The 24219-nt window shown below is 46.9% G+C and overlaps 1 protein-coding gene across 9 annotated transcripts in view; it reads right to left on the bottom strand.

Moving 5' to 3' along the window:
- The window catches only part of DTNB (dystrobrevin beta), a 367922-nt gene that overhangs the window by 141062 nt on the left and 202641 nt on the right, over positions 1–24219 (bottom strand). For 7 of the 9 annotated variants that reach the window (XM_090031193.1, XM_090031196.1, XM_090031197.1 and 4 more), the window contains one exon: positions 22372–22449. The exons of the other annotated variants lie outside the window; for them this stretch is intronic. In XM_090031193.1, coding sequence (XP_089887319.1) covers positions 22372–22449 — 78 coding nt within the window. The remainder of the gene's footprint in view (positions 1–22371; positions 22450–24219) is intronic. 9 annotated transcript variants of the gene reach the window in all.

The following is a 24219-nucleotide window of genomic DNA, read 5'->3' as shown; positions in this document are numbered from 1 at the left end:
TTTCTCACGAGGAGGATGGTGAAGCACTGGAACAGGCTCCCCAGAGAGGTGGTGGGATCTCCAGCTGTGGAGATTTTTAAGACTCGGCTAGACAAACCCTTGTCTGTGATGATGTAGTTGGGGCTGCTCCTGCTTTGAGGATAGGGTTAGACTAGATGTGACCTCCTGAGGTCCCTTCAACCTGAATTTTCTATGTTCTATTGTTTGGGCACTGTTCATTCTGGGCAAATATTTTATTGTCAGTGAATTCAGTAGGTTTGGAAGTGAAAGAGCAAGGGTTTTGTGGGAGACAGAGCTCCCTGAAGAAGCCTGTTGCCACATCGGCTGGCAGCGGAGGTACTACTGTGGCAAGCTAGAGGCAAAGGCAGCTGCGCGATTCCCAAGTGCTCCTCTGCCTTCACGCACCCTCCATTACGGTGGAGCATGGAGAGTGGTCCTGCGGCAAAAGCCTGAGCAAGGAGACTGATGTGTCGGTCTCCTTCTCCACCCCTGATCCCTATCATTGCCTGCGGAGAGTAAACCTGCCAGTAAGCCTCCCACTTCTTGTCACATTAAGCTACTGGCACTTTAGAAACTGCTACAGGGTAAGAACCTGCTCCTTGATGTCTGGTGGAGCTGGCAGCACAGCCCTGCTCTGCCCACATCATCCCTGCCATGCCTGTGGCACCCCTTCACCCCTCTTTCGTGAGTCTTTCAGCTCCACTCCACCCACCTTTGGGAGGAGTAGTATATGCTTTATACTCTGTATTTCTTGGTTTCAGAAGTTTAAATTTGTGTTACCATAATTCTTCATCTTCTGGTTTCAGAAGGCCAGTAGTACTTTTGTCAACCTTAAATGCCATATTAATGACACTCTTCTCCCACAGCCAAGTTGCACTCTTTCTCAACTGCCCCGGCTCTTCGGCCATCAAGATCTCAGCCACAGAAAGCCGCGGTGGCGTGTTATTCCTCCAGAGCCTCCCTCGCATCTCTCCTCTCTGCCTGTGCAGCCCAGCTAGGCTGTCCCGACCCGGAGGCAGGAGCAGCCTGGGACCATCAGGGTGAGGAGCTGGGAGGAGCGGAGGCAGGGACATTGCACACGGCAGTGAGACCCGCCGTTTTGAAAGAGGACAACAGACATCGGAAGGGGAGCGTGGTCCAGCTTTCCCCTTCATAAAGATGGTGGACAACAATCACCATCTGATGTGCAGTTTGGCCTGGTAACCTGGGCCCCGTCTGTCATTCGGAGGTCTCGCTAGGTCCTTGTACCCAGGCTATGTCTAAAATCTTGCGCTTACTTTCTGCATGACCTGCCAGCACATCTGAGACGCAGTCTTTCTTAACAAGCTCTTCTTGCCCTGCACCTTGACGAGTGCAAGGGTCTTTTCCACAAAACCGCAGTGGCACTGCACCTGGCTTCACACTTCCACCCAATAGTCCAGACACCGCCTGGGACATGGGAGACTTGGATCCAGACCCCTGCACTGCCCAAGGGACTTAAAACACGCGTCATCCTGCCATGGAAGCGCTCCAGTCACCCAGCTGCGTGGTGCTCATGGTGGGCAGCTCTCCTGGTGCTCCATCCACACCGCTGAATTGCCCAAAAACGGTTATATATTCAGGGGGCGAGAGCGTCTTGAGAGCCTGTTGGTTGGACTTCTAGGACTGGATGCCACTAAGTCATCTGTCCATTCCTCCACGCTAGACCGTCCCAATCACGTCCGTCTGACCTGTTCCCGAAACCAGCCAATGGCAGGCATGCCACAACCCCCCTAGGTAACTTATACAGGTTACCTTTGTCATTAGGGGAAACTTCCTAATAGCCAACCCAAATAATACTTCAGAAATCTCATTTCCTTGGGTGGACACAGAGAACAACAGATCTTTACCTTACTATAAGAACCCCTCACACCCTCGAAACACTTTCATCGTATCCCTCGGTCTTCTCCTTACTGAACTGGACAAATCCAGTTCCTTCAATCTTTCCTCATAGGTCGTGTTTTCTAAATTTTACCTTTATTTTGCTCTCCAGTGGCTCATATCTTTCATAAAATGTGGGATCTAAAACTGGGCCCAGTTTTCCATGCAAGTGTTCACCAGCGCCGAATAATTACTCCCTGTGTCTTACACGTGATGCTCCTGTCGCTATATCCAAGACGACAAACATCTCCTTTTTTTGCAACAGCATCATGCTGTTGACTCCAGTTCAGTCTGTAGCCCACTATAACACTCAAATACTTTTTGACAGTACTGCTGTCTAGGCAGTTATTCTGTATTTTGTCCTTCTGCTTCTTTCCCTTCCCACGCAGCGCGCTTGGAAGCCATCTTTATGGATTTCACCTTATTGATTTTAGACCATTTTGCCAATTCATCAAGATCACTTTGAATCCTAATCTTATTTTCAGCGGGCTTGCAATCTGTCCCAGCTAGGTATTGTTCACAAACTGTCTACTCCATCATCTAAGTCATTAATGAAAATATTGAATAGCGCCGATCTCAGAACAGACCCCTGTGCGATCCTACTTGATACATCTTCCTAGTTTGACAATGAACTGTTGAAAACTACTCTCAGCACAGCACGGCCTTTCAACCACTTGTACCCTAATTTTATGGCACCTGTGCAATATTTCTCTAATTTACTTGTGAAATTTATAAAACTGTCACATGGTAAAGCATCAAAAAACTTACTAAGTCAAGGTATATCACACCTACTGCTTTTCCCTTAGTCATTAGGCCAAGTATCTTGTCAGAAAAGGGAAATTAACTTGCCAGGATCTGCTTTTGAAAAATCCAAGCTTTTTTTTTCTTTATCAGCTTATTTGCTTACAAATTGATTAATAATTTGTTCTGGTACCTTTCTGAATATCATAGCTAGAATGACTGGTCTGCATTTCCCAGGCCAAACAATTGCTCTCACATTTGCATACCGTATGTGCAATTCATTATCCTGAAGAAAACAAAAAAATAAAAATGCAGGAGGGACCTCAGGAGATGATCTATTCCACCCCCTGCTTCAAGACAGGACCAAGAATAGATGACTGTCTAACCTGTTCTTAAGACCCTCTGAAAACGGAGGTTTTCTGGCTTTATTAGACATGTTGCTCCAGTGTTTTACCAGCGTAACCGTTAAAAAGGCTTTCCTAATATCCCCCCTAAATCTTTCTTGATGTAATTAAGGCTGGCATCTTCTTGTACTTCCCCCAGTGCATGTGGTCACTACCCCCTGTATAGCAATCTTTTAAGCACGAGGGGGCCGTGAGCGTGTGCTGCTGCCACCACCTCCTCCCCACAACTCTTCTTCGTCTCAGACTAAACCAGGGGTGCCGACATACGACTCAGGGATCAGGCCCATGGAGCCACACTGTCTGGCCCGTGGGGCTTGCAGAGGAGCCAGGCGCTCCGGGGTGGGACTTGCTGCCAAAATCATGGGCACAGGGGCCCGTTGGCAACACGTCAGCAGCACAAGGGGAGCAAGGGCCGTGTTAACCCCTGCTGTTGCTGCTTCTCCCGGTACAGCGTCCTGATCTGACCCAGGAGCAGGGCAAATTTGATAGCCCTGGACTGAAAACCAAATGCAACTACAACTTTTCTGCATAGCTCATGTTTTCTAAAGCTCTTCCTATTTTAATTTCTCTCCTCTGGACTCACGTCAGTTGGTCTATATTTTTCTTCCAATGTGGTGCCCAAAACTGGTCCCAGTGTTCCCAGCTGTGGCTTTACCAAGCTGTAGTGGAGTGGTATAGTCACCTCCTGTGTCTACACACAACACTGTTGTTAAACAGTCTCAGAACAGGATTTCCTTTTTTTTGCAACAGCACCACACTGTTGGCTCCCATTTCATTTGTGATGCACTATAACCCCGATCCTTTCCTGCTGTTGTGCTGCCTACCCAGATCATTCCTGCTGAACATGTGGCTGATCTCTTCCTGCTCACACAGCACTTTGAATTTGTCATTACTGAACTGCACTGTGTTGATTTCATACTCTCGCTGCCATTTGTCTGGATAATTGTGTGTTCTGATCTGGCCTCCAAAGCACTTGCAGGTTGCTGTCATCTGTGAACTGTAATAGTGCACTCTCTATTCCACCATCCAAGTCGCTAATGAAAATCTGGAATGGAAACAGGCCCAAGACAGAGCCCTGCGAGGCTCCATTCAAGCTGACATCCCAGTGGGGAAGTGAAACTCAGTGGACTGCTTGTGGCCTCCTGTATCGCTTTCTCTGTCTTTACCATCCATATCAAAACTGTAGTCATATGATTTATCCTGTCAAGTCTCTGCTACACAATTATATATGGTAGCTCTGGTAGTGCAATGAGAATTTCTGGGTCTTTTGATTTATTTCTCAAACTGTGGGCATGTGTGTGTACATATCTCAAATATTTGGTAGGTCAGCCTGTTATCCTCACTCTCATTACATGCATGGCTCTACTGCATTCTCCTCCCCCCAGATTCCAGCCCCAGGAATGTAATAATAATAATAATAATAATAATAATAATAATAATAATAATAATAATAATATTTGCTTACTTTAGGGGATTTATCATCAGCCTTCTTCAAACCTAAATTAGAGCCATCCTTGCTAAGTTAGTCAGTGTTTAATGCTCCCTCTCCTCTTCATTAGGTGAACTTGGTTTCTTCCAAGGATTCCTGCTTTGTGGAACACAGTAGCAAGGCTCTCCAGTTGACACTCTGCAAAGCTATATGTTCACCCCCCAAAATCATGTGTCCTTGCCTGGAGCATTATTCTCAGCTGGAGGTAGTGATGAGATGACTATCTATGTCCCTATTTTCTTCATCCATGCTCCCAGACCTCAGATTCAGACTTATATTCACATGCACAAGCAACATGGGGTAATACTCAAAGGTCTGAATGAATGTTGGAAACCTTCTTGTGATGTCCTCAGTGTTGGTTCAAACCAAGCAGAACTAAGATCTATGCTACTGTTATCTATACACAAGCCACCTAGTTTAAAGTTGGCCTGGGTCTGCCTACATGCCCTTCAAATGGCACCTTTGGGCTGTAGATGCATCTTTTGATCCTTTCTTTGATTCCTCCTGTGGGCATGGAGCCATCAGCTCAAGCTCACTAGGCCCAAAACAACTCTTCATGTCCCTCATCAACACCGCTCTCCTACTTGGTCACTCCAGCGAACGCTCCCATCCAGCATCTCACTCAGGCCTGCAAGCTGAGCACCACCAGGTTAGGTCCTCAGATCCCAATTATGTCTAAGACTTGAAGATTCAGCATAACAACATCTCCCAACTATGGCCATTGCTATCCATCTAGGCTCTCATGGGGTGCCTGCAGACATGCGGGACACCTGCTCCAACGTACTATAATTAACAGAGTCTGCTGGAGCACACTAATTAGCACACTCCAGCACCCTTGGCGTCTCATGCATTCAGCGTCTCTGTGCTTCAAAATGGCAGTGGGGGGACTTGAAATAAAGCTTGTTCAAAGTTGCCCCCACCACCATTTTGAAGTGCAAGATGCTGAATACACAAGACGCTGCAGGCACTTTAATTAGAGCGGCTCCTGAGAGCCACTCTAATTAAAGCGCCCTACCCCCCACCCCTGGAGCACATGTAAAGATGCCCATTATGTCGTGCACTGATTACTTCAATAGCTTTTTCTCTGTGCCCATCTGTTCTCTCTTGCCCTTCACTGAAATTATTCTTTGGGGCAGGAACTGTCCTCGTGTTTGTGTCTTTACGGTGTCTTATGCAACAGAGTGGTGCACCACAGATAGAGGTCTAGGTGGAAGGGCTGTACACATACTAAACAAGAAGAATTTTTGTCTAAGGCTTTTTGGAAATGTATGTCCCTGTGACATGCAGTGCCTTCAAGTACAGATGTGCGTTCAGCCTGAAGGACTCAATAGGGACCAGCTGATTGGTGAAAAAGGTTTTCCTAATATCCGACCTAAATCTTCTGTGAGACAGTTCATACCTTTTAAGTTTCCAAGTAGATAGATTACTGACCGTGCCAGTAGGCACCTGCTGACATTTGCCCACTGGTGCCTGTAATCTACAGAACTAGGAGCTTTTCTATTTTTAATTTAAAATAACAGGGAGATGAAATGTTTTTTAAAAAAGGTAAATGTAATGTTATGCACTGTTATTCAAGCTAGAAATGAAGACATGTGAAAGTTAAGGTAAAATACAATCTCAGATCTAGCACTAGGCTTGTGTGAAATTCTATGCATACTCCATTATAGAATACCTAATATCTGTTATAATTGGAGAATTAGCATGTAATCTTGTACTTTACAACTATTCTGGAATGCATTTCTTACATTCCTCATTCCAAGATTCCCAGATAGAGTATTACTGCAATGAAACTATACCCTAATTTACTCCAAAACAGTTTCCTGGGTGAAAGGAAAACCACGGGGCAGTAGGAACTGTGGTAACTGGGGAACAATGTTGCTTTGACAAACTCTAAGCAAGACTGCCTGTTCCTGTCTGCATGTTTAAAGGCATGGAAGGGTGTAATGGGGCCTTCCCATTCTGTATCCCTATACTGAGATATGCACAGGAATCACAAAAGTTATGTGAAGATGCTGCTGCTGCTTGCCTCTCAAGGGTGGCTACCTGCAGAGACTGGGCACACTTTCTTTTAGCTGATCACTTTTGCCTTCCTTATGCTTCTGGGAGGAACTGTGCTGCCTGGAACTTCCACTTAGTTCTAAATGGTTTGCTGGTATAGCCGTAGCTACTATATCAGCAAAAAAATGCCTTTGGTAGTACTGTATATACAAATTCAGTGACAGAAATAAGCTATTCTGGAAAAGCCACTTTTATGTACCTCTTACAGGTTGCTAATTATGCTTCACACACACACGCACACAGAGTACAGACAGAAAGCTATGCCCAAAGACTGTTAAGGTTATAAAATCATGCATGCAAAAGTTAGGTGATGCCAAAATCAAGGCTTCAAGGTAGGAGGTATGTCTATATGGGCTGAGACACGCCCTGCTTGCTAGCTCCCAATACAGCAACTGTGCAGCCGCATTAGTTCAGTGCTGCAGTCCAACACGGCTGCGCTCCCCTTCCAGCCTTGGAGCCAGTGCATGCAGCAGGCGCAGCAGGCTCCAGCACAGTGCTCCCTTCAGCTTACAGACCAATTTAAATTCAGCACATGTGCGCAGATGCAGTCTCTAATGACATGATCACATGTTATGTTCTCCATAGGGTACTCGCTTCTGTGTTCAGAGACACAGGATAGAAGGTGCTTACGAAGTAATTGGCTATCAGAGTTTTGTTTTATCCTCACGGTTCAACGTTTGGCCTCCTTTCCTTACTGTGCACCAGCCAGACCCTGCTCTGAATAAAGAATCATTCGTTTCCTCCTGGGCTTTTCCATAGCGCTTGTCACTGCAGCATCTGAGCACTTCCCAGGCACTAATGAGTTGATTTTCACAACCCCCTGCGGAGGTGAGAGGCTACTTCTATTTCGGTTTTACAAATGGAGAACTGAGGCATGGAGAGATTAAAATAAAAACCCTCCACTTGTGTGGAAAGCTCAACGCGAGGTGAGTAGGACCAGAATTTGCAGAGTGCTCAGCAGTACACAGCACTTTGCAGGGTCAGAGCACAGCTCCCACTGGCTTCGGCTGCAGTTGTGAGCACTTAGCAGTGCTGCAAATGAGACCCCGGAGGCGCAAACCAGGACCCAGAAAACCAGGAATCCACAAACAATGACTGCGCACCTGGGACTGGCTCAGCGTTGCACCAGTAGCATGTTTTGTTTGTGCACAAGCTATTTCTTAGGTCTTCACATACTCAGCGCCCCAGCAATGCTACAATCCAGGCAGTGAGGTCTGCACGGGCAATCAGCAGGCTGGGGTGTTTGGATCCGGAGCGCACGAGCTGACAGAAGACCCGGCAGCAGCTGGAGGCTGTTGTGGTTTGTGGCTGGCACTGGGGGGCGAGGGTTGCGTGGCGTGCCAGTAGATATCACAAGCACTTGCTGGCAGCAGAGGAACGGCGGGGGTCAGGAACGCTTCAATGGCCAAACGCCCTTGCGCCACCTGCTCAAACCTGTCCCACACCCAGTCCCATTCCTGCCCCATCCCTGGCTCCTCCTCCCGTTCCCTGGCACATCACACCTGTTCTCTGCACTCTGCCGTCTTGTCCCGTCACTGCCCTTTACCCATGACCTTGGCTCCTCATCCCTCATACTTCCAACCCCCCCCGTTGGACCACAACATTTTCTCCCAACCTAGATCCTGGCAAAGTCTTTTCCACCTCCTCACTCCTCCTCCTAGTCACTCTGCCTAACCCAGTGATTCTCTACCAGGTTACCATGGGCCCCGCGGCTGCCTCAAGATCCTTTCAGGGGTCCCGCAGGGTGCCGCACAACATCAGGACTGGTAGGGGTGCCAACAAGATAAACCCAGAGATTTTGATTAGAATTCATAGCGTTACAGATGTTCTGCCCGGCTGCCGTCTCTGAGTTCTTTGCAACACAAGAATTGTTCTAGTATTTTTCTGTAGTCAAAAAATGAGTGAAAATGAAAGGGTGGGATTTTCTGAGGGGTGCCTTGAGTCTAACAAGGAGTGCCTTGAGACTACATGCGGAGACCCGCTAGCCTAACCAGTCCTGTTTTCCCCTCCCTGGGCTCCTTCTCAGATCGCAGCCCCAGCCCCACCTCCCCACCAGCCCTGGGCTCTTCCTGCTGGTCCCAGTGTCTGCGGCCCCTCTCGTACCTCCCTGCCGCCCCAGCATGCTTCTTGTGCCAATCTGCTCCCTCCGCCAAGGTCTCTCCACCTCAGGGTCCAACTCTTCGCTCCTCTGCATTTTAACCAGGACATTTCTTCTTTTGCATGGCCAGAGAACAAAGCAGCCTGAATCTCCCTGCTGTGAGCTCTTGTGCCTGTGGTCTTCAGCTGCTTCCAGTTTAGCTCCCGCAGCTTTGGATATGAGATGCCCAGCCCTGACAGAAGGTTTCGAGACATTGGCTGCCAAACCGCAGCATGTCTCTACTAACCATGTGTCCTGCTCACAATATCCACGCAAAGGAAACAAATCAAAGAAACCAACAAAGCAACTCCCTAACCAACTCTGCAGCAAGTACCCAAAGCTAATGTACAGCTGTGAATGTGGCGCCAGAAATTATTAATGATGCTGCTATTTACACACAAAGCAACAAGAACTCAGTTGGGTTCTGCTACCCTAGAAATACAGCAAAACATCCTTGCTAGAGACCGTTGTCACTAGGGAAAAAAGACTGCAGCAAGGAAAGTTGAGGTTGGATATTATGAAAAACTCTCTCAAGAGGCAGGTAGTAAAGCACTGGAACAGGCTCCCTGGACAGGTAGTGGATTCTCCATCCTTGGAGGCTTTCAAAGTCCAGCTAGACAAAGCCTTGGCTGGGATGATGTAGTTGGGCTTGGGCCTGGTCCTGCTCGGTGCAGGGGGTTGGACTAGATGCAACCTCCTGGGTCGCATGCAGATGAGCACAGCTGTGCAGTATGCGGCACCATATGCTGCATGTTCAGATGTTCTCTGCACCTCAAGGGAGTGCTGCCCGTGTGTGAACTGCTCCGCCTTTTTTTCCTGCGGGTTTTTTTGACCTCCGGATATCCTGAGGTCCCTTCCAAACTGAATTTTCTAAGATTTGATGGTTTTCAACATTCAAGTGGTATTAGAATCAACATTATGACAATACAATTGTATCAAAAAGGGAATAATTACTCCCCGCACCTTAGAAAGAAACTTTATGCTTATTCTTTGTTTCATTTGTTTCTAAATCTGCAAAAGTAAGATACCTGGCCTCTTCTGGGCTAGAGACGGAAGTGACAATAAACCAGTTTAAGTGACCAGAAACTGGTTTAAACCTGTAACAGAAGTTCGATGCACATAAACCAGTTTAAAAATGGCTGAAACTGGATTAAGATAAACCTGGTTGAACGTAGTATGAGACTTAACTGATTTAGGTCAAACCAATTTATGAAACGTCTGTCCCAGACCCCTTCCTGGTTCAAGTTAAATTACAGTCCCCCAGCATCCCAGCATGCTTTTCAGCCCTGGGCTGGACGGTGCCGTCTGCTCCAGAGAGCAGGACTGGCCCTGCCCCTCTGCTCCCCAGCTGAAGCAGTGAGGGCTGGCTCACTGACCTCACTGGCTGGCTCACTGACCCCCCAGGCAAACCCCAGCTAGGGTCGGAGGCCAGGGAGGGTGGTTAAGTTCACCATCCCCCGAGTACAGAGCTACCCTGCCCCTCTGGCTTATTTAGTGCTGGTTGTGACTATGGGCTACAAATCCCAGAGGCACTTGGAAGCAGGAAGAGCAAGTGATGAGCAACCCTGCAGAGTCCTGCTGCTGTGATTCTGGACTGCAACTCCCAGAGACCTCAGGAGCAGCAGGAAGAGGAAGTGAGCACACAGCCCATGCTGGCTACATGCCAGAAAGCTGTGCTGTAGTGCCCCTGGCTTCTGTCACTACAGGCATGTGGCTGTATTTCCTGAATCAAAAGTGAATGTTTGTTCATTTGCTGATTGGTTCAACCTTTGCAGCTTAGACTAACCTGCAGAGACCAAATAAATCCAGCCTCAGGCTTTTTGACTGTCTGTACTTAGCTCTTATGAAGAGATAAGGATATCACTTGCATATTAATTACCCAAAGAGTGGTTGCAAAGAGGATGGAGCTGGACTGCTCTCAGTGCCGGCAGATGACAGAACAAGGAGCATTGGGCTACATTGCAGCAATGATCTCAAGTTGAGGTTGGATATTAGAAAAAGCTCTCGTGGGGAAGGTGGTGAAGCACTGGAACAGGCTCCCCAGAGAGGTTGTGGGATCTCCATCCTTAGAGGTTTTTAAGACTTAGCTAGACAAAGCTTTGGCTGGGATGATGTAGCTGGGGCTGGTTCTGCTTTGAACAGGGGGTTGGATTAGATGTGACTTCCTGAGGTCCCTTCCAGCCCTCATTTCCTATGATTCTATGGCCTATTTTGGCATAACTCTAATAGCAATTAGATGCAATACTTAGTTGTTTAAAGAATGTGTGCCTGAAAGCAGAAATTCAATTATACTGCAAACATAGAAACAGCCTAAATCAAGTGATGTCAAGCACAAAATATCTCTCTCTCCCTAAATGAGCAACATGCTGTGACTGCATTCTGCAAAGTTCCTTTAAAATATCCAGGACGCTACTGCATGCCTCCAGCACTCTCTACTTAAGTGCTACCTTGCTGTCCCTCTGACGTTTTAGAAAGGTTATTTTGAATCAACGGTGATACATTGAATAAACAAGTTGGTACTTGCCACTCATAACTACTGGGCTCAAAGTGTTTGGGGAAAGTGAATACACAACTAAAAATAAAAGATAAATTGGCTGTAAGTAATTCCGTTTGAAATAATCCTCCTTTGTTCCCAAAGGTACTGTCTGCTGTGGGCTATATGTATACACTGCCTGGCCATCTCCTGTGAAACAAAATGCCAAAGCAATGCCTAGAATCTCTTCGAGAAATAATGCAAATGGCATTGGTACATGGCACTTTGCATGGTTACATGGGGGAAGAGAAAGACTCGGTCACCAGGACCACCAGAACGCATTTCTCTCTCTTCTTAGTTTTGTCTATTTGAGCTTGAGAAATTTAGGCTGGTGCTCAAGTCATGCTTGGGCAAGGAAGGACCAGGACTAGAACAGGCAATACAATGCTTGAGCAGCTCTGGAGCTTAGCTGGTGGAAACTCAGTCCAGGTATAACACAGATACATGGTTGGTGGGGTGGGAGAAGTAACAAGAAGAGCTGGCAAAGATCACACTGGCACCACTAAACAAAGGAATGAGAAAATGATCTATACGAAGCATGTGAACAGCTAGGATATGCTACTGCATCCTGGGGGATGTTCACAGATGTGCAGCAGTAACCACAGCTAAGAGCACTTTTTTGGCATGTGCCTTGCAAGAAGCGTCTTTCTCCTAAACGAACCTCAATAAATTATTCATACTTTTGTTCCGTTCAGACTGCAATGCCGTAGCATACTCTCTGTGAGATGCATGCTGAGACCATTCAAGCTGAAGCTACTGGCTCACTTATTAAGTGGACTTTCTCACTGGAAGCCTGTTCTAGCAGGTACCACCAGCAACGAGACAAAAACACAGGCTAGCTCATACTTCATTTTAAGGGCAAGGTCCAGCTCATGCCTGCTTTGTCAGTCACAGGTAGTGGATGCGTTTCCCTTATTAGGTTTTCAAACAAGTGCTTCCACTTCTATTCTCTGCTGAATGCCTTCTCACACATCCAGTCTCTTCTGATCAGTGAATGAGCTTCCTTACACGACATCCTGCCCTCTGGCGAGGGAAAAAACAGGGCTGGGAGAGAAATGTTGATTCTGCAAGCTAACTCCCTGGCCTATATTTTTTAGAGCTATATGATCAGGGGAAATGGCTGAAGGTCAGGGTGGGGAAGCTTTTATGGCGCTGAGATTTTGAAGGATGCATTAATGGTGTGTTGACAATGAATAATATAGACCAGAGAATCAGCTACAGATTAAGTTGTTACATAAAAAAAAAAGAAGAAGAAAAAAACCCTGCAAGAATTAAATGTGCATAAGATGATCTGAAATCCTCATTTGGGAAAATATCATCTCTGGAAATATTTCTGGCCAAAAGAATGTGGATGTCTTTCTTTTAGTTCCTCTGAGACCGGAGTAATTCAAGTCTGTCTTATTCTTCTTGGATATTTTCTGGATGTTAAATTAATGAGAAATCCATTAATATCTCTAAGTGGTTACAACTCTGAGGTATGTATCATCCAACGACCAAACAACGTGACAGCCTAGGGAACAGGTCCGTGTCCAATTAGGGACTCTATCTGATTTCATGAACTGTTTGCAATTGTTACCATCACAGTGAATTAACACCATTCATGTGTTGTAGGACCTTGATATGTAGCAAGGAAACTATTTCAGAAAGGTGCAATGCAGCAAGGGCCATCAGCACTGAATGCTGAGCAAAGCTGCTCTGGGAGAGAAGCCACCAGTGCTGCCGGAGCTTCCTGTCGCTGCTACAGCTGTAAGAAGGAACCAAGGGACTGTCTGGTCTGCCCCCCCGTTTAGGGCCTGTGGTACATGGGGTCACCATGACTCAGGCCTGACCTCAGTGGACAATAACGCATGGGATATATGTGCTCCAAAAGTGAACTGCACATGGGTGAAGAAAGGATGAAGAGCTTATCAATCCCTAACTTCAAGTATTTGTAAGGACATCCCGGGGCACATATCCAGTCGTCCAGTATTTTAATCCTGAACTGCTGTTTGCAAGTTTGTATGGGTTTGCTATGAAACTTGGCTCTGTGGCTGTGGAAATAACCCAGCTTAATACATGACGGTATTTTAAATGATGCTTGTGGTATCCTAAATTAATATCTGTGATGAGTATCAGAGAGGCAGGCCAAGTAAAACAGAAAGCCTGTCATTTGAGGTGACCGAGGGAATCCCTGCACATTTCTGACCCTAGTACTTACAATATAAGTAAATCTTCAGGGAGCGTCCTATTGTTGGCCTGATCATGGGGAAAGCTCTCATCATTTGGGAGATTTGCCAGGACCAGCTCCACTGACTGTAAAGAATCTTTTTTCCCAGGTTTTTCCTCTCAGTAGATTGAATGTATTAACAGCTTTCAAAGCCTGAAGGAATTATCATGATAATCCGGTGTGACCTCCTGCAGAACACGGGCCAGAAACCCAGTTCAGTAGTGCCAGCATCCGAACCATAACTTCCATTTGAACAACAGCATACCTTTTAGAGAGACACCCAACATTTAAAGAGTTCAAGGAATGGAGAATGCTTTTATAATGTCTTACATCTCTCTGTGTGATATTTCCAGACAGAGGTCAGCAGGGAGCAAAGAGAATGGGGCATATATCCCAAGTGACACGTCACACGATGAGGCTGCATCGCAAGATGTAACCCAACCCAACATCTGCAGAGTTATTTATGCAGCAGCACAGAGCACAGCCATTAAGAGGCAATAGAAAATGACAAATGTATGCCCTGACAAACTTTCAATCCTGATGTAAAAGCAAGGAATAATAGGAAACAAAGACTCAGTGAAGGCAGGTATGGAAGAATAATGGGAAGAAAAGCAAAAGGCGAGAAACTGCTTAGCTCCTTTTAAAAATATCAATTTTGGGATCATCTAGGCTGAAGGGCAGGAGATGATCAGGACGCTAGAGGTGTTGGCAAAAAGTGTGTCAAGAGAAGATGGGTATTTGAATATGATGAGAAAAGAGATGAGGAGCCAAGGCAGTGCCTCAGGACCTGGAGGGATGTGCAATCAACGCAATGAGCTGGAAATGCTGCTGGAAAGGAGGTAAGCGACACAGATGTGAAAAACACCACCCGAGAGAAAGCTGTGGTAGCTGAGCCGAGAGAAGACCTCAAGAGGCAGCATCGTTTTGGCAGCAGGGGCAGACTTCGGAGATCTCGTTCAAGAGCTGCAGCACTGGGCAGCAGCCAACTCGTAGGTCCATTGCTCTTGCAGAAGCCTGGGGCAGTGGCAGCGCCAGCAAGCGAGACGCAGCCAGCCAGTGCCTCTGCCCTCCCTCCCCTCTGCAGCAAGCACATCAGAGCTGCCACTTCGAGGTGCGCGTTCCTGTGAGATGTACTGAATGTGCATGTGAGAACTGAACAGACTTTTGGTCAAATCTGCTTCTGGCAATTAATGCACAGCGTTACCTTAGGTTCCCAATTTCTCCTTCCATGGTAGCCAGCCTGGCAGCACTCTTAAGCATACTTGTGGCTGGAGTCATTTCATTTGTGAATGCCTGTGCACAAACACATTGGTTCCCACCCTGCCTTGCCGTGTGGACCCTGTGACAGCTCACAGGGGACTTCAGAGGCCACAACTCACCCCCCAAGTCCTCCCCCCGAGCTGTGTAGAAGCCCCAGGACCAAAGCAGCAGCACCGGTGACGGCCATGAGCAAACTTCCACAGCGAGATGCCAGAAGCAAACTTCTTTTTAAATCCCAGCATTAACTTCTGATCCCACATCTTAGCAGCTGTTTTCCGTCAATTTACCTTGTGTTCCTGCTTCCCTTCCCTTTCCCAAACTAACTCCTCTTCCCTCCTACCTTCATCATATCCCCTTCCCCAAAGGGAGGCGCACCCCCAATGGCAGGGAGGGGCCATCCCCAGGGAGGACTACACTGTGATTGCTGGGGGATGCAGGGGGGTCAGGAAGGCCAAGGTGGAGATGGGACTGGGACTCGCAACCCGGATCAAGGACAACAAGAAGTCCTTCTTTAAATACATAGGGGGCAAAAAGAAGGTACCAGGTAATGTGGGGCCCCTGCAAGACACGCTAGGAAATCTGGTCGTCACACCAGACGACAAAGCCAACCTATTTAACAACTTCCTTGCCTCCATTTTCCTGAGCAGGGACCGGGTCACCCCCCCGCTGGGCCCCTCAGGCCCCAGGGGAGGCGCACCCAGGCCCAGGGTCAGGGAGCGTCTGGAGGGACTGGATATATTCCTGGGGGGCTTTAAGAGGAGGCTGGATGTACTCCTTGCTGGGGTCATTTGACCCCAGTAGTCTTTCCTGCCATGGCAGGGGGTCGGACTCGATGATCTGCTCAGGTCCCTTCCGACCCTTTAAACTATGAAACTATGAAAGCACTGCGATATCCCAAATTAGAAACTGAAAAGCTGCCGCAAGGTAAAGAAACACTGGTAAGCCTCAATTACCAACATGCAAATCTGGCAAAACAGGGTTTATTCTCAAGACTGGCTAGACCACGCAGCTGAACTTTGCTGTTGGTCTTACTGTCCTGCTTTGGCTGGTCACATCCTATGGTGCACCCGTCTTCAGACACGGTGCTCTGGGTTGAACTCACACCTCTAGCTGCTACCAGAATATAAGCAACAACGGCGTTGCAATGGGGCAACATGTCAGGCATGGGGCAGGGGAGGAAAGGCAGAACACTTCACAGCGAGCAAGATGGGAAGGGTGAGGAGCCCTGTATTAGGTGGCTCAGCTGAAGTGGGTGGCTGGCTATCTAGGAGGAAAGGTCAAAGAAACAAGAGCAGATGTGAGAATAAAAAGGACGGGCATGCTCGGAGGTCAGTACAGAGAAGGTAAGTCAAGCCAGCAGTGCAAATCTGATTACCATGGGCTAGAGGGCTAAAAGAAAGATAACAGCATTAAGGCCAGAGCTGTGACATACACCCGTGCAGAGCAGTTGGTAAAGGGCTCCTCCCAAGCACTGCTGATAGTTGGAGGACAGAAGTGTTATGAACAAATAGACCACAGCAGCAGTGACTGTCATAAAACCCACCTCTTTTAAAAAGTATCACTACATATGTATATGCAAGGTACAATTTTAAAATCTACCCAGTTGAAGCAATGTGCACTGAACTGTAATACCTCTGTCCTTAGAAACAGCCTCCTACACACACACGCGCATGCACCCATATGCACCACAGTTTTCGAACCCCACTCCCTCAAGGTACATGGAGACGTTCAAAAGGATTTCAGCTATATTTTTATAATGGCAAAAATGGATTATCCCTCTTGTACAGCCTCCAGCATTACTGGAAAAAAATAGCTGATCTGGTTTGGCTCCACCTTTTGGGGGAAAAAAAAACCATGCCCAGGCAGAGACCAAACCTGGAACACGTTAGCTGGGCGGTTCAAAGGGTGACAGTTACAAGCAATTGTAAAAATCTCTGTAGAATGGAAACACTTAAGCAATCACAACTACCATGTTCTCCTGCGGTAAAGTCATTACTATAAACGTCAGACAGATTTCTAACACATGCAATTAATGATTTATTCACGTTACTTAACAAGGCTTCCGGATGGACCACATTTTCAGGCATGCTGAGCCTTCCCGGTCTCAGAAACAGTTTGTGTCAAGGTAGGGATTTAAGTTTGGAGATTTGCATTTGTAATTCATTGCAGATGCCTAGAAATGCAGCCATGTTTAGGAACAATTCTGCCTACAAAACAGGGGCCAAGCCATGGAAAATCTGGATGACTTGCTATGCCTCAGCACATTAAAATACAGTTGGGGGCCCCAATACAACTCTAAACAGACATCTCATTGATTACTGCTCGCCATCTTCATTTTGCTCTCACAAGACTTGACACTTGACTGAGCCTCCAGCTAGGAAAACCAGACCCTGATTTTAATGAAAGATGTTCTTTTCCATGGTGCCTTAATCTTCAGCAGCAGTAGTTCTAATAAAGCCCAGGAAAAAAAGCAGATATACATCAACTGACCAAACAGAAATGCAAGAAAACTCAAAGCCTAAACTTCCTTGCTTTTCTTATTGTGTCTAAGTATTAATATTCAGGAATATTACACCTTGTAAGGACAGGAGACCAGTTCAGGTGATTAAAAATGAGGGAAAGCCAGCTCTCTGTGCCATGCTTATTCGTAGAGCCGAAGATCAGCAAGGATGTCTGTGGGCACAGAAACTGGATTAAAGCATGTCTTTTAAGAAGATCTTTCATCTTGTATGAAAGGCTCCCAGTGAGAGCGAGTTCACTGGAGCACCTTACCGGGCAGGTGTTATTAACTCCCACCTGCATCTCCCCAGGGCTGAACTCATCCAGTCTTCAGTCACTGGACTGCGCTGCACCTTCATCTTCCAGACGCACAGCCCCTCCTTTGAACGGTCTCCCATGGGGGTGTGCTTGATCTACGGACAATTGTAATGACCCTGCAAGTGCTATTGTGTAGGTACATGGGGATATGGGGCCTGATAAAGGCAAGTCTGTACCATTTTAGCCGGCAGGGATTTCAACATGCTCACCAATGGAGCCAGGTATGCCACAGATGCAAGGGGCATGTCCTGAAACAGGGAGGTCATTTACTTTTTGGATAGTCCAACTTCCTTTGCTAGTGCTAGTACCTTAAAGGATTGTGGTATGACCCTGGGCTGTAAATGCCCTAGTGAGCTGAGGCTAGCTCTTGAAACCCCGTTGGGCATGGAGTCGCCAGGCATGGAAGAGCTCCCTCCCCTGGGAAGGCATCTCTTCAACAGCTGCTTGGACTTCCTTACAACCAAGTGACTCACTGTATTGTAAAACCTGAAGTTGTGGACCAGGCTAGCATATCCCGTGTGCGCCTTTTGCCACTATTTAAACTTCCCTGCCGTCTCCCTCAGCATCTCATATACTCCCATTGGAGCTTGAAATAGGGTTACTCTCATGTCAGAAACTGTATGCTGGGGGAAAAGTCTGAAATTTTGCAGTTCCAACTTGGAAAGGAGCAGATAAAATACTTTTATGTCTGAAAAGGTCAAATACCTTGAGAAGCTTCACTTTCAAAGCACCTCTGGTAGACCCTCACCTTTTCTTGGGCTCTACAGATTGCTAGAAATACTTAGGCCTGATGAGAAGACAGTGAAAGCCTTCAGACAGCACTTGGTAGAGCTTCAGTGCTTGCTGTGAAGCTGGGAGAAGTGTGGCTGGAGTGGACCGAAATCCTTTTCCAAGCTCCACAATGTCCTCAGTAATCAGAAAGATGATGCTTGATGGTGCTGAAGAACAGAAAATGTTGAACAGCTTGTGCATTGTATTCAATCATAATAACTTTGATATCTGAATTTCTCATATTCCTGTGACAAGTCCTGGAAGGCCCTGAAGTCACCGATGGTGACTGTCAGGGCCCGTGTGACTGCTAAATCAGGTATAGATGACAGCCCATTTGGTGCTGTGCCTTCGGAACAGTCTCTGCCTGCTCAAAATGATCCTCTTAAGGTTTGAGCATGAGGGTCCAGCCCACTGATGCTAATAGTGATAGAGGCACCCACAGTAAGGCTTGTTCCTCAACACAGAGGGATGGCAGGACACAGAACTGGAAGAGACTTTCTCTGTCCATGCTAACATAGGTCATGCCACTATACACTCCCCTTCATAAACTGATCCAGTATGTGATCCCTCTGGCATCATATCCTCCACTTCATAAGCAGATCCAGCTTCATCTTAATACTAGATTTGTGCCCCAGCTGCTATTTTTTTGGAAGGCTGTCCCATCACTACTTTGCATCTTTTGATGCGATCCCACTGAATGCTCTGGCAGTCTCCCGATGCCTTTCAAATGGGGAGACATAGGGTCTGCCTCACCCGTCTCAGTCCTAACCCACAGAGATGTCAGACTTCGATACCAGTACTGGTACTTGGCTGATTTATCAACAGTGACTGTTGTATTCCTTCACCTGTAGGGGCTTGAACACATGGTTAATCCCATGCCGGAGTAAGCCTGCAACGCTGCATCCATTTGTTTTTTTTTCTCATTCATTCTCTGGTTCAGCCCATGATACAGTACCTGCCTGCTGGGGCACTTGCAAGGACTAATGTTCTTAAATCTTAATTGGTTGCTCTTTCTCCTTCTGCATTACAACACCAGCTTTCAAAGATAACTCAACTAATGTACCTTAGGCCTGGAGTCTGGATTTTTGGTTGTGAGATGAAAGCTGGGCTGAACAGTTTTCAGGAAGAGACATATCCTTGCTGCAGTAATGGTATCTGCTATGCCCACTCTATTTCCGCTATGCCAATTGCAAGGAAATCTGTGATGGTCTGGGCTTAAACCATGACAGCTGGGAATCTGCCTGATGACTGTCAGATATCCTGTTTCATCCTACTGCAAGTGTAGATGGGTAGGGGGACTGATGAGTTGGAATATACATGTATATACTTACTTCAAAATGGCCAGTGTGGCTAGAACAAATGGGGAAGGAAAGTATTCCTTCAAAGAAGTCAGTTAAAAATGTCAAAGCGGAAGGTGAGAAGTAGTTTGCAGGCTGGATACTGTATAGGAGAGGGCACAGGAGGGTGTGGGTGCTCTGCTCTTTATGCCTTCTCACATGGGAGCACACGGAGGTGCCAGCTGCAACTTGGAAGAGGCTGGGAGGTTGCAGTTAGGAGATGCTAACATGGGTACTTAAAGAAAAAGTTGTCTGTTATTAGAAAGAAATTTGGTGCCCCATGAGGCAAGAGGTCAGTCAGACTAGATGTGAGAGACTTTGGTCACAAAGTAATGTTCAATCCAGGAACCAAGAAACACCATGGGATACAGTTTGGGCATCTTTGTTTTAAGGACCGGAGTCAGTCTGTAACTCTCACATTCTGGACAAGTCCGCCCTTTCACCCGAATTCACTAAAAGGCGTCCTTGTCAATCCAAACATGTCCAGCATGCTGTGTGGGGTCTGCAGAATGCGTAACAGGGAAGTATTCAGAAAAATAAATACTGAAATCATTTAAGTGCAGCTAGTTCACATGTGCAGCCAACTGATTTGGTCCTGGAAGTTACAGAGAGACTACTTTGGGGTTTGTATATTGTTTAGTTTGAATGACGACTGCAACGGTGACCTGAGGGGTTTTCCTTGCCTCTTTCATATACCTCCTCAATAAAACATACAAACAACCTTTCAAGTTCACTTTCTTGCTCCCTGCAGGGAACATTAATTGCCATACAGTTTGGGACAAACAGGAAATAGTGCCTCACTGGAGACTTTCCTGTCTTGCGTGAACATACTTTTGCAAGAATGAAAGAAATACAAGGTTCAGTTGACTTTGCATTTGTGTCTTTACATGCATATATTATGTAAAATACAGAAGCTACTGAATATCAATCCCAATTCAATTCATAGATACAGGCACCTCAGAAAAGATACTACATGGCTGGATAGTGCCTTGTGGGAAGAGCAGGCAAAAGCAAAGGCAATGAAACGCACTGATTGTATGAAATGCTGACAGCCAGAACAAGCACTCTCAAGGTCCTCTCACCTGAACGGCACTGCCAGAAGACCAGCCTTTCCAAAAACATCTTTAGAGGTAACACTCGATAAAAAGTTAGTGTTGGCTAGTTATTCCTTAGTCACATTTATGTAGTGAAAAGTATGGATACGAGGAAATTGCACTTTAGAACAAAGAAAAAACAGCATTGGCAATCAACCACTTGTTTTATGAACACTGGAAATGCACTTTGCAGAGGCAGTGACATTTCACTGAATCACAGAAAATGAGGGTGAAAGGCAGCTCAGGAGGTCATATCTAGTCCAACCCCCTGCTCAAAGCAGGAGCAGCCCCAGCTACATCATACCAGCCAAGGCTTTATCCATCCGGGTCTTCAAAACTTCCAAGGATGGAGCTTCCAACACTTCTCTGGATAACCCATTCCAGTGCTTTACCACCCTCCTAGTGAGAGAATTTTTCCTAATATCCAACCTCAACTTCCCTTGCTGAAGCTTGTGCCCATTGCTTCTTGTTCTGTATCTGCCTCCCCAAGACCAGTCCAGCTCCATCCTCTTTGCAGCCCCCCTGCAGGGAGGTGGAGGCTGCTGTTCAATCCCCCTCGGTCTTCTCTTCTCCAGACTAAATCAGCCCAGTTCCCTCAGCCTGTCCTCACCAGTCATGTCCCCCAGCCCCACAGTCATTTTTATTGTTCTCAACTGGACTCTCTCCAATTTGTTCACATCCTTTCTGTAGTGAGGGGCCCACAGCTGGACACAGAACTCCAGATGTGGCCTCCCCAGTGCTGAATAGAGGGGAAGAATCACTGCCCTCCATCTGCTGGTAACGCTCCTCCCAATGCAGCCCAGGATGCTGGTAGCCTTCTTGGCACCAAGGGCACACTGCTGGCTCCTGTTCAGCTTCTTGTCCCCTGTCCCCCCAGGTCCTTTTCACAGGTTCATAGATCGTCAGGGGCTGGAAGGGACATCAGAAGATCATCAGGTCCAGCCCCTTGCACCAGGCAGGGAAGACAACTGGGGTCAGGCAACCCCAGCAAGGTGACTGTTCCGTCTCCTCTTGAAGATTTCCAGGGTAGGCGATTGCACCTCTGGAGGGAGCTTATTCCACAGTCCGGACACCCTGGTTGTGAAGTAGTTTTTACTAATGTTGAGCCTGAAACAGTCTTCCAGGAGACTGTGACCATTACTCCTGGTTCTCCCCAAGGGTGCCCTGGTGAACAGTTGCTCACTGAGCCCTTTTTTGCAGAGCTGCTGCCCACCCAGTCAGCCCCAGCCTGCACCAGTGCATGGGATTGTTCTCTCCTCAGTGCAGGACTTTGCACTTGTCCTTGCTGAACCTGATGTGATTCTTTCTGGCCCTATCCTCCAATTTGTTGAGGTCACTCTGAATCCTATCCCTGCCCTCCAGTGTATCTACTACTGCTCCCAGCTTGGTGGCATCTGCAGATTTGCTGAGGGTGGGCTGCATCCCACCTTCTAGGTCATTGATGAAGACATTGAAGCAAACCAGCCCCAGGACTGACTCCTGGGGCACTCCACCTGATACCAGCTGCCAACCAGAAATTGAGCCATTTGAAACAAGTTAGAAGAATATCAGTGATGAAAAATTAATTTTCTCTATTTTTACCTCTTGTGAAGCGAAAAACAGCCAATGCTGCAATGGATACCGACCTTTTCGTTGGAGTTGGTGCTCCAGAGGACATGTGGGTAACCATGGTGTCATTCATGTTAGTCAGAGGCCGAGGAGGACTAAAATAGAAATATTTTTTTCCAGTTAATTATTTAAAATAAGCCTAGTAATACAGACAAAGGTATCAACAAAAGTACATCCCGGGGAAAATGCTCTTGGTGCACCTATTTTCAAATAAATGGGGATAGACGGGAGTCGCATAAGTAACAATACGAGGTCTAAAGTAAAACGCTATTCAAATATTTAACAGCAGCAGCGAATGGTGTGCATAGAAGTACCTATACATCCTGCTGCTCTGTGTGCAGAATGCTTTCAAGAGCTCAATTGTCGGGTTAAAATGAGCATCTAGCTTTTTGGAAAATTGATAACTCCATTAGTGAGATTTTCAATTTTCTAGTAATTAAGGGTACCTGTACACAAATGCGGAGGTTGCTCTGACATGCTGCAATTACTGCGCTACAGCAGGCTCCTGCAACTCGTGTATCAGCGTCCTCACACTTAAAAATGGCAGTAGAGGGACTTGAACTAAAGCTCATTGAACAAGCTTTAGTTCAAGCGCCCCTGCCACCATTTTTAAGTGTGGGGGTGCTGATACATGAGATGTGGCGCTTTAATTAGAGCGGCTCTCAGAGCTGCCTTAATTAAAGCACCCCCACCTGTCATCCCTGGAGCACGTGTAAAAGTGCCATAAGTAACCAAGAAAACTTGTGAATTGAGGGGATTTTAAAATATGTATATATGCTGTACTATGTAAATTGGTTATGTTCGTGTTTTCAAGTGAATATGATGGTGGTAGTCAGCTGTCAGACTGACACTGCTGGAAACCAAATTTCTTTATCCAGAGAATAAATGCAATATGAGTATATGTGGAAAATATGACTGTTATTTTTATACACTTGCAGTTTGCTCAGGTACTTGAATGATGGGGACCATGTGAATGATGTCAACACACAAGAGAGAAAATGTATTAATGTCACGCTACAGGCTTCCCTCACTATGGCTTTAAAAATGTGGTCAAGTTGCCGAAAGTCAGTAATAAAAGAAGTCATGTTTAACAATATTCCCCCGCCAACCCCAGTAGTGTCCACGATTCACCAGGCAGGATTTGACTCTCACATGTGTGTGCCAACCTGCCCTCCACACAAAGAGTCAAGGAATCCCAGAGCTGCGGGGCTGGCAGGGAGCTCCAGGGGTCAACCCCTGCCTGAGGCAGGATCAGCCCTGCCCAAACCAGCCCAGACACAACCAATGTCCAACCTTTGAGCAAAACTACACAGACAACCCTGACAACACAAGATGTCACACCCAAACCTACCACAGGTAAAGCAGCAGGACCATGGCAGCCAACTTCCTGCTGCTGCAACGGTAGTTAAGTTTGCTCAGGAGATCCCAGGAAGAAGCCAGGCCCCCCACTACACAAGACAACAAAACCCCACAGTCTAAGCATGGGTCAAATTCTTTCCTGACCCCAAACAGTATGATCACTCTGACGCCGATCAGAGGGGCAAGACCCTCTGGCTTTAAGTCACAGTAGGAGCACTGGCATGGGCCAGTCACCATCCCCAGCCTGGATGCAGCCAACATCCACAGTGCAGACAGTAGGGACAATTTTTGCCTGGATCTGGCTCCTGAGAGCTCCCTACAGCCATGACCTGATGCAAGTGTATGGTTGCAAAGTGCTTTAGAGGGGCCCAAACCTGTGAAAGTCTGACCTCTCATAGTTTCACAGTTGGTCAGGTCGGAAGGGACCTGAGCAGATCATCTAGTCTGACCCCCTGCCATGGCAGGAAAGAGTACTGGGGTCAAATGACCCCAGCAAGGTGTTCATC

Source organism: Crocodylus siamensis, chromosome 1 (assembly GCF_052110815.1).
Source record: "Crocodylus siamensis isolate JL-2025a chromosome 1, ASM5211081v1, whole genome shotgun sequence".
NCBI classification, from domain to species: Eukaryota; Metazoa; Chordata; order Crocodylia; family Crocodylidae; genus Crocodylus; species Crocodylus siamensis.
Note: the sequence above shows the minus strand (reverse complement) of the source record. Positions and strands in the feature narration are given on the sequence as shown.